The following is a 16,820-nucleotide window of genomic DNA, read 5'->3' as shown; positions in this document are numbered from 1 at the left end:
CAAAAGAAAAACTTCCGTAACAACTTCGTTGCGCGCTCCTGTCTGCAACAATGGCTGTGAATTCATCGACTCGTTTCGCGCCTCCGCTGCATCGGACTCTTCCTTCCCGGTCACCTCTCGCTTTTTTTAATCAGATCTTGTCTAGACCAGGATTTTTCACCGAGACTCCGAGCCCGAGGCTCGTCTCGGTTCGTTCCCAGAAACCCGGTCCGGACGGGTTCGGGTCCAGGAAATCGGTGAGTTTGGAGGAGTCCGAAGCTTGGATCGGATCGTCGGGTTCGAACTCGTTGTCGTCGTCTGCAATTGATTTTCTGACGTTGTGCCATAGCCTTAAGGTGTGGGGAAAAATGGTTGCTTTCTCTCTTTTTGGTTGCCGAGAAAACCTAAAAAAGAAAGAAAATTAGTGCTAGCATTTTGATTGTATGCTGCTTATGTGTCCTAATGATAGAGAATTTCACTGCAATTGATATGTAAACTCCTTTTCTTTTCGTTTTTTGGATTATACAAAATTTTATCAGCTAGGAAATGGAACTTGAGGGGTTGATGGAGTTGCATTTGATATTTAGTATTTCATCTGGAAATGCTAGCCAAAGTGCTTGGACCGCTTACGTTTTAATAGTTTGTTTACCTTAAAGTAGGAATTTTTTATGGATACTTGTATATGTAGTCTACTGCTCTTCTGGTTTCGAAGGTGGAGGTCTGGGCTTCAACCTGTTATGGGTGAGGGTTGTGTATTTTAAGGGGTTATTCTATCTTAGGTAGACTAATGGCTGGTGATTGAATTCATGAATTTTATTCACGAGTTAAGTTTTTGTGGTTTTGAAGCAAATGCAATTATAACTGCACATACGTAAGTAATGTATTCATAAAGCGGAGAAGAGAAATCTAGAGTGTGCCTTATCGAAAAAAAATGAAAAAAAGACCTGCAGTATGTGTAGTGGTTTGGAAAACAAAGATTTACTGTATTTGTTTCTCTCTCTTGTAGACCACAAAAAGGAAAGGATGGATCAATCATGGGATAAAGGGTCCTGAGTCAATTGCTGACCATATGTACCGCATGTCTTTGATGGCTTTGATTGCTGGCGACCTTCCTGGTGTGAATAGAGAAAGGTTAGACTTTCATCATATCATATGAAGGATTGTGCGTTTTATTCTTTGCATAAACTTTCTAGGCTATCACTGTGACATGTTTGCTTGTCGGTTTTCCCTGAAATATCTTCACTTATCCATCAAATTTGCTCTCTCTCTCTCTCTCTCTCTCTCTCTCTCATGATTATATGTAGCTAAGACGAGTAGACAATATTAGAAAGTTTGTAGTTCCTGCCTGGATATGTGTTATAATAGACTGAAACAATGCCATGTGAAGTTGTTACCCTTTATTCCTTATACCTTGTGTATATGCATAACGAAATTAATATTTAAATAATGTTGGTAACCATACATCCCTTTGATTTGGCCTAATACGAGTTTTTGTTAGGATTTTTTAGCATATGTTTTGCTGAGTTCTGTGGGTCCAGTAACATCAATCTAGGAGTGCTACTTTCCTAGAAGGTGATGATCTCTTTGGCTATTTTGGTTGCTAGATTTTCTATATGTGAGTCCTGGCTTGTTGAAAGGACGTGTTATTTATATGTAATTTAGAAACTTCTCAACAATGTGAGAATGTTTCTTCTTTATGGTTTCATCTAAATTAGAAAGCTTCCATACCAAAACTTCAGTAGACATTTGTGGATGAAGCAATTACTTGGTATTTCGGCAACAATGTTCCTCAATTTTCACTAGGGATGGCAGTGGCTGGATTTGGGCAAGGTAGGTAATGGGCCCAGCCATTTTAAGGTTCAGTTAAGTCGTGTACCTTTAAGTCTTACTAAGGCTTTGATGGGTCCATGAAAAACATGCCCAAGTACCTTGACCTATGATAATTTAATTGTTGTAGCCTAAACAAATAAGCCAATGGATTTGGATGGATTGCTTGACCAAACATTATGTGTAGATGAGTAGTAGTTGAAGGGGATTGATGGGAATTAACCCTAAAAATTACTAAAATAAATAAATAAATAAAACCTGATGTTCAGTTTTCATTTTCAGTAATGGGCAACTTTTGGGTAGCTTCAGTTTTCATATTTTATGCAATATTTAAGACCAATGTGGCAGCTGGCTTCGTGGCCTTTCCACTTCGTTGTTCTAATGCTAGCTCTTGATTATCAGTTTCACTATTTTATTCTTTTTATTGTTATGAATCAATTTGTATTATATTTCCTGTCACTGCTCATCCAAGTTTTTGCTGATAGCACATTGTATAGGAGCCTTTTGATGTTCTGGATTGTTATTAGCAGTAAGAACTATGCACTAAAGTTAACCCAATAACCTGTAAACTCTTGCTTGTTGAGTAGCATAAGTAGCCATGTAGTGTTGTCAACTTGTGCGTTTATACACTATTAAAGTGACTTCAGATCAAATGCATTTAAGCTTAGCTAGTGCGTACATAGAATTCCTACATAGGTGTTTTCTAGGATTACTTGAAGTGTGGTCTGGGTGGTTGTAGTTAGTTGTCCCTTAAGTCTCTTTTATATGATATTCTTTATTCCCTTGCCACTTTTCCTATGTGCTTATGGTTTTCTCGTTACTTTTTTGGTAATGTCCTTATAGTTGTCTATTGAACCCTTTTGCCTTGTTGTCCTTATTTATACAGGTGTATTAAGATAGCAATCGTGCATGATATGGCAGAAGGTATCATTTTTATTCCTTTTGATTTTCTATTATACTAGTTCAATGCTTGAAATCTTATAGGATGAAATTTTGTCAAAGAACTTTTTCATGAAAATGGATCAATGATATTTTAAGTTGCAGTTCTGATAGCCTGATACACCATGTAGATGTAGCTTCTATCAGTCAATTAACTTGCACACTATGTACACATGGTTTTGAGGCTGCTGCTGGATGTTCTTCGGGTTAAATGGCATCTCCTCCCCATAGATAAGCGGTGGAGATCATGGGTTCAATCCCCTGCACATTCTTAAATACTATTTACCTCTAAGAAAAAAAAGTTTTTAATACTGCTGCGCAGAGGCCAGGGTCCATACAAGGTGCGTTTTGGATGGGAGTTTACATAGGATAATGTGGGATAAAGAAGTTTTAATTGTTCTGGTACTCAGGCCTTTTCTTTTTTCTTTTTCCTTTTCCAGAGGCTCTATAATCTGTAACTCAGAAGCTCCCACCATTTCCTACCCTGCAGACTACCACAAAAGTCTTGGCTTATTAAGTTGTCCATTGTTTACTGATCAGAATTAACGGATGCATTTCCATTTTGAAGATTTATCACCTTTGAGGGAACTTAAAAAGAGACTTTAAGGTGAACTTGATTGGAAGTCAGATGCAATAGAGACATCTTTTACATTTATGAGCCATTTCAGTGAGAGTTTTCAGCAATATCAGTGTCGTTGATATTGATCTGATGGATAATAGTAGGGTCTTACTGTTTTATTTGTTCAATCCCAGTTGCAATTTTATTTCTGGCAGAATTGTAATTAAGCTGTAGTTGAAATCTTGTTTCTTTGGATGGCACAAAACATTTGAGTAGAAAGCTACAGAATTCACAAAGATTGAGCTAGAAAAGAGCATTTTGGTAACAAAAGACAAGAATATTAATATAATGAGATTAAAATAATGTTGCATATTGAAATAATCAAGTACATTAATTGCATACAAAAGTAACTTCAACGGTAGATGCTAGTAGGAAAAAAAAGGCTTTTGCAAAGAAGATCTAAGATAAAAGTGGAATATAAGATGGAAATTTTCTTAGCAACATTAACACCTAATTTCCTTGGATAATTTGCAAACCCCCAGGAAAATAAAATATTAGAAAATGTATTTGTCAAGATGGCCGAAGTTTAGTCTCAAATGAAGCCTTACACCATTTTGATTAGGGCCATAAGAACATTTTATGAGTGAAAGTAATTGAAACTAGATCAGTATTTTAATTGGATTCCAGATTAGCTCAATCATTGTCATGTTTGTTAGAGAGAGAGAGAGTAGGTGGCTGCCTTCTCATCAGAGTAGCGCAAGATCATTGAAGTTGTAGATCCCTACTGAGCAATGTCCAGACATATCGTATCAGTGCTGGGAACATTTTATTGTGAGCCATTTGAAATACAACTAGGCCTGACACAAAAGAATCTTGAGGGGCCGCTTTAAATATGTCTTCAATTTGGAGTTTTTATGCATAATTGTAATTTTAGCTTTCTACTCAAATCTTTGGTTCCCTCAAGCAGCTGAATTGGAATTGCATCAGTGAGTTTCAGTTCAATGGCACTTTGTCTTTCCATAAGAACAGGGTGAAGGTGAGTTTATAGGTTCAAGAGCCATTGCATGCATGCATGTGCAAACTACTAATAAAGAACAAAGAGTAGCACAGTAGGAATTGTCCAACCCAGTTCTGATTTTGACCCCTAATTCTTCCACCAATATTTTGATCAAATGAGGGATTAGGAATTGTGCTATATTTAGGTGGTGACGTGGGTAATTCTGAAGATCCCTTGTGCGCAATGTCAGAGGTGGTAAATAATATAGCTCTCTGGAGGATTTACCTTTTCTTTTTCTTTTTTTCCATGTGTGATGTGACACACCGAAAAGTCAAGTTCCTCATTGGCTTGGGGGGATGTGATGGTGTTACATGGGTGTTATTGTGAAGTAGCAAGAGATTTATGGAGCTTGATATGTAATTTGTTTAGTGTGGATTGGGTTATGCCTAGAAGGGTGAGAGAGTTGTTGATGAGTTGGGGAGGTCAAGTGGGGCGTCGTGACATTTTGGAAGTTTGGAGGTTGGCTCCTTTATGTTTAATGTCGTGTATTGGAGAGAACGGATGGATATATAGAGCTTTGAAGATAGAGACTTCGGTGGTGGAGCTAAAAAAATTATAATAAACTCCCTTTACACATGGGTAGCAACTCACAATAGTTTGCTTTTTTCTAGTTTTCTAACTTTTTGAACTTTTGTTCTACTTTTTCTACTCTAAGGGATTCTTTTGTATACTTCCTATGTACTAGGGTTGCTCCCCTCTGCGCTTCTTCAATGAGATTAAATTACTTATAAAAAAAAGTTAATATATTGATCCATGATGTTATTGAAGCTGACTAATAAAATGGGAGGACCACTGGATCTTAAATATTGGCATCTGTGCAATTCATTCTTTTGCTTGATGAAATCCAGAGCACGTGTGTTTTCTTCAAAAGAAAAAGAAGTGTTGCATGGGCAATATTTGCTGCGTGTGCATGTGTGTTTGTACCCGGAACTGAACTTTTAAATTGGGTTCTGGTCTTTGACAGCTATTGTTGGAGACATAACACCATCTGATGGTGTTCCTAAAGAAGAAAAGAGCAGAAGAGAGCAGGCAGCTTTAAATGAAATGTGCGAAGTTCTTGGTGGGGGGATGAGAGGTACTTGTTAAGCCTTGTCTAGGAAACCTTATACTGTATGAATGATCATTTTTGGCATCACATTGGCCATGATTGGATTCCTTGTTATCTGCAGCTGAAGAGATCAAAGAACTTTGGCAGGAATACGAAAATAATTCCTCTTTAGAGGCTAATCTTGTGAAGGATTTTGACAAAGTATGTATATACCGGCATTCAAATCCAATTTTAGATTTGGAATATGAAAGATAGCTTTTGGGTTCAAGAGAAGCCCTTAATTGGGATATTTGACATAATTTCTACTTATGTTGCTGCATAATTTCTAGGCATTTGTTATGGTAGTCTTCTATTTAGATTTCATTTTATTTTTCTGAACTTCCCATGAGGGTGGTCTAATATTATGTATGGACCGTGCGGTTAAGAGTCAAAGAATGTATTGATTTCTTCTAATCTTGTCTTTTTAAGCATTAGTTTACAAGGATTACTTTGAAAAATAAATGTTATTTATTCCGCATTATTACCAGGTCTGTATTTGACACTTTAATTATGTTATTTATGGGTGAGTTGCATATGCACCTAGTTACCTCGCCCACTACTCCATTCTTATAGAGGAGAGAGTGTTATTTAGCCTAAGCTTATGTGGGTCATTAGACACTTGAAATTATTCATGGCTCATTGCTCAGAAAGGCATCACTTAGTTACTGGCTACAACATTCTATGGTTGGTTTTACCAGTTCCAGTTTAGCAGCTGAGCTTGGCGTAAAATAAAATTATTTAAAAAAAGAAAAAAAAAACTTTGGACCCTTCTTGCCCGATCACCCCTCCCCTATTATCCCTCTAGACTCAACAGTGTGCATATATATGTGAATATATGAAACATACATTTTCAAAACTTATGCAATACCCAATTTTTTTGTTTTCTAATTAAGCTTACGCATGTCCTCTGGCCAGGTTGAAATGATACTACAAGCATTAGAGTATGAAGCAGGTAGGTATTTTTTGGATGATATATGTGCTTGTAACACTTGTTAGCTATCTGAATTGATTTGTTGTTGTGGCAGAACATGGGAAGGTTCTGGATGAGTTTTTCCTTTCAACAGCAGGTAGAATTTCATTTGAAGCTAATACAGATAAGGAGAATGAGAATATCTGTTTCTCATGTTTCTTCTTTTTAAATTGTCAGGAAAGTTTCAGACTGAGATAGGAAAGAGTTGGGCAGCTGAGATCAACTCGAGAAGAAAATCAAGGTTGGAAAACAGGCATAATTGATCCTGATTTAGTTACAGAAATCAACCTTCTTTAAATTGCACGGACCGCACTGTGAGACAGAAACATCCTTCTTGTTCACCATAGAGCCTTCTTTTAATGTTCCTGAATGTGGGAGGCAACTAGCTATGTTCCAGGACCAACTAAAAAGAAAAATTCAACATTGCCAACTGAACAATCAAAACTATGATGTAGGGTATTGTATACTGTGGTGCTAGCTTCTTCTCAAGTATTGTCGTCAATTTTTGTTTCTTATATTAAAAAAAAAGGTATTCTATAAGAGAAGAGGTACGTGGTACTGTTATGCTGCCTGCATGAGTTCTCTGGCCTGCAAATGTAGCTGTTGGAAGGACACGATTCAAACTTTTCTTTAATTCCATGGTCCACATTTGTAGCTTTGCAAGGATGGTTATGTTATTACATTTTGTAATTTGATATGGATGGTTATTATTTCGAAAGATGAAGCCCCTTTGAAGCAATCACATTATCTGATGTTTATTTGATGTTAAAGCTGGTAGTGGTTTGTTGGCCTTTAATAATTGAGACTTTCAGGTTGCAATTATGGCCCTCTGCTGATATGGGATGCTGTGGGTGCTTCTTCCATGAATGAAACAAATTGACCTGTCCCCTATGAGTAACTAAAAAGGTTGCCCTCTCTATACGCCAAACAAATATATGGAATTTACAGGTCGATTTACAAACATATATGTTAGTGTTTGGTACTTCCCTTGTTGATCAATGTCTCCCATTTGGTCGTTTTCTATGTCTTGTTTTGTATCGGTTTGTTATTTATTAGGATGATGACTGACTCGTCCCAAAAAAGAGTCGGTGACTTGGCGCCCCTTCTTGGTTCTCCTTGGAAGTCCCTCCAAGAAGCATTAATACGCGGTGACTCTTAGAAAGTATAAAAGGTCAAATTTAATAATGGTATGAATTGAAGGCTAAACTCAATAGAGAGCCGGCTTGTATAAGGATTTTACAATTTTAAAGAAATTGTAGATTTTTAAATTATGAAATTCAAACAGCTTGAAAAATACCCCTTATTAAAAAAGTTGAATGTTATTGAGGCAATCAAAAAGAATTTTCCTTCCGAAAGGCTTTCTCTTTACTTTTGTTTAAAGTTCATCATAATGCCAATTGCCATGCTCGCAGCCTTACTAGACCAACTCTCTAACTAGTTTTTTCCCCTTTCTCTTTTGTCTGTTTTTGTGCTTTTGTTTGTGTAGTATTTGCTCAAGGGGGGAAAAAGCAAAAGGTTACGTTAGATGTTCTGAGCCAGCCGGAGGGAAAAAGAACAGAAAATAAAATAAAATACAAAAAGGACCTCTACATGTGTGGCAGCACCAAAATGATGCCCATATCCACTGACGCAATAGAAGCAGAAGAAGTGGATAGGTGGTTCAAGATTCGTGGTTCATTGGCCGCTAAAGTCTCTAACAATAATGTGGGTGCAGTGGCAGTGAACCAATGGATGTCCACCTCAGCAACAAACACTAAGAGACTAGTGGAGTTGAGCTGTGCAAACTGGGGTCGAAAATCTGTTGCTGATTTTAGCATTAATTTAGCTCCACCGACACCTCAGAAGACAAAGGTAAATGGGAAAGAAAAAGACACACAAACAAACAAAGTCTGCAAAGGGAAAGTAATTGGGCTTCAACTTTGAAATGTAAAAAAGGATAAAATTTGATGGCAGGAACTCATCGGCTCAAAGGATTTTCAAAAGCAACTGGCTAGATTTCACGGGTTGTCTAAGACCCTCCAATTATTGGACAACTTGGTCCCATTCCACCACAGAATGTATATTTGGAATTTGTCGTGGCATGGCTTGCTGGCTTCTTCTTCTTCTCTTTTTACAATGCCATTTATTTAATTAGGTAATTTGAATAATAAAATTACTGAAATTTTCTATAAGCACAACTTCAGCATTAAACAGGATCTGACAGCTTAGCCCCCACGGGACCAAAGTCAAAAAGGCTGAATGTTACACTTTGGAGGAAGGCTGGGGCTGGCCGTTCAATAGGTTGAGTTGGAAAAAACTCTTCAACAAAAAACACTTCGCATGCTCTAAACATGTGGTTGTTCTTACTATAATACAACCCTCCCAACTTGTTCTCTTGTAAATCTCAAATGAGTATTATAAAAACTAAAAGCTCAAATTTGGGCTTAAAATAGTAGCTAGGGTCAAACTACGGGCGCCAAGTCCAAACATCAAACACATATGTATATATATCTTCGACAGCATGTAAGCCGGATCCATCTTCGACTGCGACAAAAAAAGACAATTCAGACAAAGCAAATTAATTATTCAAAAACATATAAACTATAAAGACAAAAGAGTGCCCCTCAAATATAAAATCAGCAAGAAAAGGAGGTGGGTATCTCTTATATAATTTATATATGCTTAAAAAGGAAAAAAAAGAAAAAGAAAAAGGAAACTTGTTATTATTCAGAATAAAAGAAAGAAAGAGTAAAATAATAGTATATGGTATTATAAAAATAAAAAATTGAAGAAAAAAGAAAGAAAGAAAAAGAGAGGCGCTTACAGATTGAGAAGCTGCGCGTTTACGTTGCGTAATTGCTTTAATATTTACTAATATATTAAAATATTAAAAATCTTGACCATACGAGAAAGTAGAAAGCAGACTGCTATGAATTTTGAGATAATGATGCAAATGCAAGAATGATTCTTGAAACTCTCCACTGTTGAAATATAAGAATTGAACTATTCCTTGAGGTCGCTATCCTTGAATTAAGACCCCACAATCCGTGTCCTTGGGTTGAGCTCCCTATGCGCGCGCGCAAGAGAGAGAGAGAGAGAGAGAGAGGTCTCAAGAATGAAGATTGACTGTAATTCAAGACACTCTAGGTGGGGAATGCAAAAGCCGAAGAAATAGGGGAGTTGTAAAAGACTGAAAAGAAAGGTAAGATTTTTGACAACTTAGAATTTGTGTTCTTCGTCTTTAGAAACACTTTACATGTTATGGATGTTGCTGCATTTGCTTACTGAAGATCTTGCTATGTTGTGTATTCGTAGATAAACGTTAGGTGCTGCTTGAATCAGTTGATTACTTTAAAATTTGATAGATTATTGTTTACTTTTGAGTTTGTTTATCTGGGTTTTTGCTTAAACGTCCCTCTTTGACGATCCGGACTTTGCTTTTGGAAGTAATAACTCATCTGGGTTTTGCTTTTAGAAGTGATTGACAATCTTGAAGGTGATTGTGACCTGGGTTATTCTCAAAACCAGGTTGGTCATTTGGGTTTTGCTGTGGACGGGCTTTATGAGCTGAGGGTGCACTGTGGGGCCTCTGGGGTCTGGTCGGTTAAGTTTGGTGATTTGGAAATTTCTTCAATTTCAAGTTTTGAAACTCGGAGTTGGCGTAAGATTGGAAATTGGTCGCTTGGTTTGGCTTCTGCATGAGAATTAAGAAGATTTTGTGAAAGTTTCATGAATGATTCTGATATATGAGATATATTTAGCTAGACTGTCATCAGCAGATTCGAATACTGAATAGATGGCAAGCACGGTGCCATCTCCGGATTCGTCACCCTCGGCTGTGCCACCAGCTTCTACCACAACGTCACCTTCCACCAGTTCTCCACCACCCTCCAGCACCAGCCCACCCCCACAAACCTCTTCTCCTCCTCCTCCATCCCCTTCTACAGCTTCCCCATTATCGCAGCCCAGTGATAATCCACCCGACCCTGCTAGCCCTTCAACTTCATCCCCTCCGCCTCAGGCCCCTCCTGTTGTTCCAACAGCTCCTCCAACATCACCTCCATCACCCCCTTCAGGGGCTTCATCTCCATTGCCATCTACAACATCACCTCCTCCAACCTCTCCTTCTGGGACTTCACCTCCATTGGCACCTAAAACATCACCATCTCCTCCTTCTTCTCAATCGGATCCTCCTACATCACCGTCACCTCCATCATCCAATGTTCCTCCTCCACCCATCTCTAATTCTCCACCACCTCTACCATCAAATCCTCCAGAAAGTTCACCTCCACCCCCTGTAAAATCTAGTCCCCCAGCAAGTGCACCTCCTACATCACCACCTAAACCACCAGTGAGCTCACCTCCTCCTCCATCATCAACACCACCAGTGAATTCAGCTCCCCCACCGTCAGAGCCCCCTCAAAATTCACCACCATCATCTACGCCACCCAAGAATTCGCCACCACCTAAAAATTCACCCCCACCACCAGCATCTGGTCCATCCCAAAGTTCACCTCCACCGCCAGCATCAACTCCTGAAAATTCACCTTCTCCACCGGCGTCTGTACCCCCCAGCAATGCACCTCCACCTCCTAGTCTTACTCCACCTGGTTCTCAACCAACTCCTTCACCTTCAAACTCCTCTGCAAAGTCATCACCCCCACCATCCATCATACGAGTGGCACCACCTCCTTCATCACTTGTTTCTCCACCATCCCTGTCTCCCCCATCTCCTAATCAAAATCCAATCCCACCGTCAAATGTTCCAGCTACAAACAATACTAATCCTAAGACAACATCCACTGGTAATGGGAGTATTGGTACTGCAGGCTTAGTGGCTATTGCTGCAGTGACGGGAATCATAGTGCTTGGCCTCATTGGAATGGCTGTCTGGTGCATAAGGAAGCGAAAAAAAAGAGGTTCTGGACTTGGTGGTTATGTCATGCCATCCCCTCTGTACCCTTCTCCAAAATCAGGTAAATTGTTATAAATATCGCTTTGGATGTAACTGACTGTCTTTTCCTGTCTCATGGGTACTTTTTGCATGTTATACTTCTGAGGGATAGTCACACTTTGGATACTCAATTTTGGAGTACTGGTTTCTATGGGATTTCTTAGATGTGCTTTCTTCCTCTGAGTAGGGTTATGGCTAACTAGTACATGAACTTAGACCCCTTTCAGTGATGTGTAAATCCAACCATCATAATGTCTTATCATTTAAGTAAATAAATTCGTTAGATAATGAGAAATTTTGGTGTCACTGTTTGTTTGCATTTTTTTTTTTTTACTCACTCTCTTTCCTTGAGAAAAGAAAGAGGGTAAAATACTCCAACCTTCCTTTGATTTAGGTGAATACGTGGACTCTCTTGCATTTTCTGAAATTGCACTTTTGCACAGAATGATTTTGTCAACATAAAATGCAAATTGAAAATTCTACCCTCATCAAAAAGTTAGAATCATGCTTCATTTGAGAAAAAAAATAAGAGCTGCATGGTGGCTAGACTGTATAGGTTTGAGAGTTTTGGAGCAGAAAAAGGGCTTACAAGAACTCTATAATAATGGAATAAGGTTATTTTAGGCTTATGACATTATTTAGTAGTGTCATTAACATTTTTTGTCTGCATGAGTGATGAATTGGATTGCAGTGTATACCAGGTATGAAACACATGAATGGTCTGAATAATTTTTAGAAGAGGGAGATTTGTGGATTTTCAACAAATTTCAGAGGGGGTTGAAGTATTCCACCCATATAGATAATAAGTTCATCTGGACATTTTTTTTATGTATAACTACAGTAGGTTGTATTTATTATATATTTATCGTTAACCTACTACTTTCTTCCTCCTACTTTGGCTTTTGTGTCGATTTCGTCCATGAACATTTACTTGTGTCAATGTTACTGGCAGCTGGAGGACAGGAATTTCTTACTTGGCTTATGGAAAGTGTCCACGTCATCAGTTTTGCTGACATGGAAACTCATATCACATAACTTAGCTGAAATGGCAATGTAGGGCAGACAGCTTATCTGACATGGTGATGTAAGTAACAAGATCTATGACAACAGAGCACCTGCTGGTGGGGGGTCGTCAAAAAAAACACTAATGGGAAGAAAAGACCAAGTTCTGGTGAAGGAGCTCCAAAGGGCAATGGAAGGAAGCAAACGAAGAGGGACATGGGTGCAGTTTTTGTGCCTTGCCTCTCACATAACCTAAATTATGTGATATAAGTTTCCATGCCAATGAAACTTTATGGCTTGGACAATTTCAGTGACATAATTTAGTAAGTAAAGGAACTAAGTTGACATGATTAAATGTTGAGAGACAAAATTGACACCAGGACCAAAGTTTATACAGAAGTCAAACTGTAGGTTAAAGTTATTGGGTAGCTATAATCGGTTAGGGGATAGTTAATTCATGTTATTTCTTTCAAAAAAATATGAAATTAAATGATTGTGAATGTGAGGGCATTAAATGAATTAAGAAGTTTTTGTAACTTGTCCAGATTCATCCATTACAAAGACACATTCTTCAGCTCCGCTTATGCAAAGTGGTTCTGGCAGCGATTCTGTGTATTCTCCAGCAGAAGCAGGTGGATTAGGCAATTCAAGGTCATGGTTTACGTATGAAGAACTAGTCAAGGCCACAAACGGGTTTTCAAATCAGAATCTTCTGGGTGAAGGTGGATTTGGTTGTGTGTACAAGGGACACCTACCAGATGGGAGAGAGGTAGCAGTAAAGCAGCTAAAAATTGGTGGTGGTCAGGGCGAGCGAGAATTTAAAGCTGAAGTTGAGATTATTAGTCGCATACACCACCGCCATTTGGTTTCATTAGTGGGCTACTGCATTTCTGAGAACCAAAGGCTGCTTATCTACGACTACGTCCCTAACAATACCCTTTATTTCCATCTTCAAGGTAAGTCCATAGCCAAGCATTGGAGTACCAGTTAGTGATAATTGGTTACTGATCTTGTGCTTTGCTCCTTACATTTTGTAGGTGAAGGTGTGCCAGTTCTGGACTGGGCAACACGTGTGAAGGTTGCTGCTGGTGCGGCTCGTGGAATAGCTTATCTCCATGAAGACTGTAATTATCTATACTTATTTTCTGCACACCTGGCAAACATGTTTTGGCCTTGTGTATCCGTAACTCAAAATAAGTGACCTAATAGCTGCCGCCCAATGAAACATACCGATAGTAACCAGATTCCCTTCACACTGGTACCTTTTCAAATATAAAGATACCACTCACCTTGTTTAGTATTATATTAGTCCTCTTAACAACATCTAATAATTTTAGCCTCTACAGATACAGTCCCAGGAAAAGATTGGGCTATGATGTCTTGAAACAATGGCATATTGGTCAAACCTTAATTTAATCTGCTAAAAAAAAAAAAAAAAAAGAGTTTATATGCAGTCATATAATGAGGAAAGACACTTATATTCACCCTGAATATAATCCAACCTCATAGAAGGAGGCAGGGGATGAAAAGATTAGTGGGCTTGTCGTTTGTTCAAAAATGATCTGCTTTTTCTCTAATATTGGTTGACCAGGAAAAGGCATGTTATCTCCAGTTACCATTTTTCAATTCTAAATGTCACGATGATCCTTTGGGGATAAAGTTTCTAATGTTCAATATTAACCATGACATTTTTGAAAATTATTTCTTAGAAGCATACATGGAACGTGGGCTTGACTAGTACAGGTAACAATTAAGCTAATGGGAGTTGAAACTTGTAACCATATGATCTTTACCTTGGCAAGTGCACCCAAGTTTTAGCACAAGAGATTAAATTTTTTTTTTTTGTTGACGAGTTTCCGTTTTATTGTCAATACTTGTTATTTACATTGTTTAATCTTATGCATATAACAGGTCATCCTCGAATTATTCATAGGGATATCAAGTCATCAAACATTCTTTTAGATAACAACTTTGAAGCTCGGGTATGCATGTGTTTTTCTTAAGCTACAATCAGAATTACTCTTTTTTGTGTAGATTTGGTGCCCTATAGATTACTTTTCACTTTACAGGTTTCGGACTTTGGGCTTGCCAAACTAGCTCTTGATGCAAATACACATATATCCACCCGTGTCATCGGAACTTTTGGGTAAGCAACCTGTCCATATGTGTCACGACCCAAAGAAAATGCTAGTCACATCTATACTATTATTTCAAAATGACTAATCAAAGTTATGATTGAGCTCCTTGAGATCACTTATAAAGTCCGGTCTTACTTATTAAGCAACCAATATAAGATGTAGCACCTATGCAACACTTTCACAATCAACCCACCTAATGGGGGACTAACTTTCTGGTGTGTCACAATATGCCAATCAAGGGTTGGGGATATATACTAGTTGAAGTATATTTGCTTATCGAAAACCTTTTTTGTTTTTTCAGATCCATTATGTATTGACTGTGTTGGTTTCAGATATGTGGCCCCTGAATACGCATCAAGTGGCAAATTGACTGATAAATCTGATGTATATTCGTTTGGAGTTGTGCTTCTGGAGCTAATAACTGGAAGGAAGCCTGTGGATGCATCCCAACCCTTGGGAGATGAGAGTCTGGTTGAATGGGTAAATATGTTAAACGCAATTTTGTTAAAAGTTTTCTCTCGCTGCTGGATACAAAGTATCTTGACTTGATATTGCTAAACTAATATTTAGGAACGCGTCAATGATTCATTAAACTAATCTTCTTGGCTGCAGTTGTCACTTTTGAGTAATATGTCATGACTTAGAATCTATTATATTTTTTTGCTGCTTTTGCCATTTATTCTGTTATCAATACTCAGTTTTGTTTGGTAGAAAAGGTTGACAGCAGGACTATTGTCTGTTTGATTTGCTGCACTCAGTCCACTTCCATTGTCATTCTTTTTTGAACCTTTTCGTCTTTTTGATTTTAGAATGTGACACTAGTGAGGTTAGGGTGTACAGCTCCTGTGCACTAGTCTTTCTTTTCTAATTTGTTTTATTTATTTCTTTATAATCATTGTTACTTCTTGATAAAGAAGAAAGCATGAAGCTGGACCTCCCCGTTAGATCTTAGTGTAGAGATGATAGTCTAGAAATGAGGTACCTTTTAGCCTGAATTCTGAAGAAGCTTTGTTCGTTGTATTCCCAGAAAGTCTGCAATCAGGGAATAGTTTGAAAGACAATTTGCGTATTCTAACTCCAGAAGAAAGTTGCAAACCAGTTAAATAACTCCTTGACTGCTTATTTTTCATATCTAGGTAGGAACACTTGAATATCTTTGCACAGAAAAGATTTTGTGATTTAATTGAATATATATTTTATTAAGATGCATGCATAAAAGGAATGTGAGAAGCACTAAACGTATCAACCATATGTGAAGAAGGAATGTGTGAAAACTTGGAAAGAAAAAACCTGTGCAATCAACCACATTGTAATCTTCCAGCTGAGTCAACCCCTCCTAACCAAAAACCCACTTTTATCTTTCAGGCTCGACCTTTGCTAAGTCATGCACTTGATAATGAGGAATTTAATGATTTGGCCGATCCAAGGCTCAAAATGAATTTTGTTGAGAGTGAAATGTTGCGCATGGTTGAGATAGCCGCTGCTTGTGTGCGACATTCATCTGCCAAGAGGCCACGAATGGGACAGGTAATCAAATTTAATGTTATTTCATTTTATTTATGTCATTCCTGATGTTAGGACACAGATGCATGCAAATCATCTTTCTTGGCATTCTTATGCTTCTCAGGTTGTTAGAGCCTTTGATAGTTTAGCTGCTGCTGATCTATCTAATGGAATGAGAGTGGGGGAAAGCGAGATATTTGACTCCGCACAACAATCCGCAGAAACCAGATTGTTTCGGAGGATGGCATTCGGTAGTCAAAATCATAGTACAGATTTTTTTAGCCACGATAGCTTGGATAGTTAAGAATGACATGGTAAATATTGGAGAGATGATGAAATTGAACTAGGAGGGTTTGTCAAACCGAGCTGGAGCTCTGTTCAAGCGGGTTTAATTTCAGAGTTCGGCGTAGCTGAGATGCACTTCTGTACCGGTTTATCAGCTGTAGAGAGTGAAATTTAAACCCTTGATTCTTGTAACTAGGTTCCATTTTAGCTCCACATATACTTTTGGTGCTTTTGTACTTCAATTTTGCTCGTGTAATTACAGATGAAAAAGAATTTGTTTCCACCAGTATCCATGGTGGTGTTAATAAAGCCATTTTTCAGTTTTGTTACTGTTAGATTCTTCTCTTCTCTTCTCTTGCATTCACTTTCATGGAGGAAAAGAATACTGAATAGCAGAACATGTAAATATCCTCACGCCCCTACAAAGAACAAAAAAAGAAGGAAGAAACAGAAAGGGAAAAGTACCACGTCAGATGATCAAGACATGTAAATATATAATCAACATCTGAACTGCATGTGGGAGGTTTTCATGGTGGCTTAA

General features: G+C 38.1%; 2 protein-coding genes across 2 annotated transcripts; both read left to right on the top strand.

Annotated features, from left to right (window-relative positions):
- On the top strand, nt 1–7,188 carry LOC132179073 (uncharacterized). The gene is made up of 8 exons (XM_059591702.1): nt 1–335; nt 986–1,110; nt 2,693–2,730; nt 5,326–5,436; nt 5,531–5,610; nt 6,364–6,400; nt 6,474–6,515; nt 6,596–7,188. The coding sequence occupies exons 1-8, from the start codon at nt 51–53 to the stop codon at nt 6,679–6,681; spliced, it is 804 nt and encodes a 267-aa protein (XP_059447685.1). The 5' UTR covers nt 1–50; the 3' UTR covers nt 6,682–7,188.
- Nucleotides 7,189–9,605: 2,417 nt separating this feature from the next.
- Nucleotides 9,606–16,620, top strand: LOC132177083 (proline-rich receptor-like protein kinase PERK9). The gene is made up of 8 exons (XM_059589298.1): nt 9,606–11,373; nt 12,899–13,309; nt 13,391–13,477; nt 14,265–14,335; nt 14,423–14,499; nt 14,824–14,971; nt 15,857–16,018; nt 16,119–16,620. The coding sequence occupies exons 1-8, from the start codon at nt 10,194–10,196 to the stop codon at nt 16,296–16,298; spliced, it is 2,316 nt and encodes a 771-aa protein (XP_059445281.1). The 5' UTR covers nt 9,606–10,193; the 3' UTR covers nt 16,299–16,620.
- The last annotated feature ends 200 nt before the right edge of the window (nt 16,621–16,820 follow it).

Source organism: Corylus avellana, chromosome ca4 (assembly GCF_901000735.1).
Source record: "Corylus avellana chromosome ca4, CavTom2PMs-1.0".
NCBI lineage: Eukaryota > Viridiplantae > Streptophyta > Magnoliopsida > Fagales > Betulaceae > Corylus > Corylus avellana.
Note: the sequence above shows the minus strand (reverse complement) of the source record. Positions and strands in the feature narration are given on the sequence as shown.

What these genes read in the sequence shown, in the direction of transcription:
- LOC132179073 (XM_059591702.1), top strand. Translation starts at nt 51, where the DNA reads ATGGCTGTGAATTCATCGACTCGTTTCGCGCCTCCGCTGCATCGGACT. An exon ending in TCTTGGTGGGGGGATGAGAG is followed by an intron (nt 5,437 to 5,530) that starts GTACTTGTTAAG and finishes TGTTATCTGCAG; the next exon opens with CTGAAGAGATCAAAGAACTT. An exon ending in AGCATTAGAGTATGAAGCAG is followed by an intron (nt 6,401 to 6,473) that starts GTAGGTATTTTT and finishes TTGTTGTGGCAG; the next exon opens with AACATGGGAAGGTTCTGGAT.
- LOC132177083 (XM_059589298.1), top strand. Translation starts at nt 10,194, where the DNA reads ATGGCAAGCACGGTGCCATCTCCGGATTCGTCACCCTCGGCTGTGCCA. An exon ending in GTACCCTTCTCCAAAATCAG is followed by an intron (nt 11,374 to 12,898) that starts GTAAATTGTTAT and finishes TAACTTGTCCAG; the next exon opens with ATTCATCCATTACAAAGACA. An exon ending in AGAGGCCACGAATGGGACAG is followed by an intron (nt 16,019 to 16,118) that starts GTAATCAAATTT and finishes TATGCTTCTCAG; the next exon opens with GTTGTTAGAGCCTTTGATAG.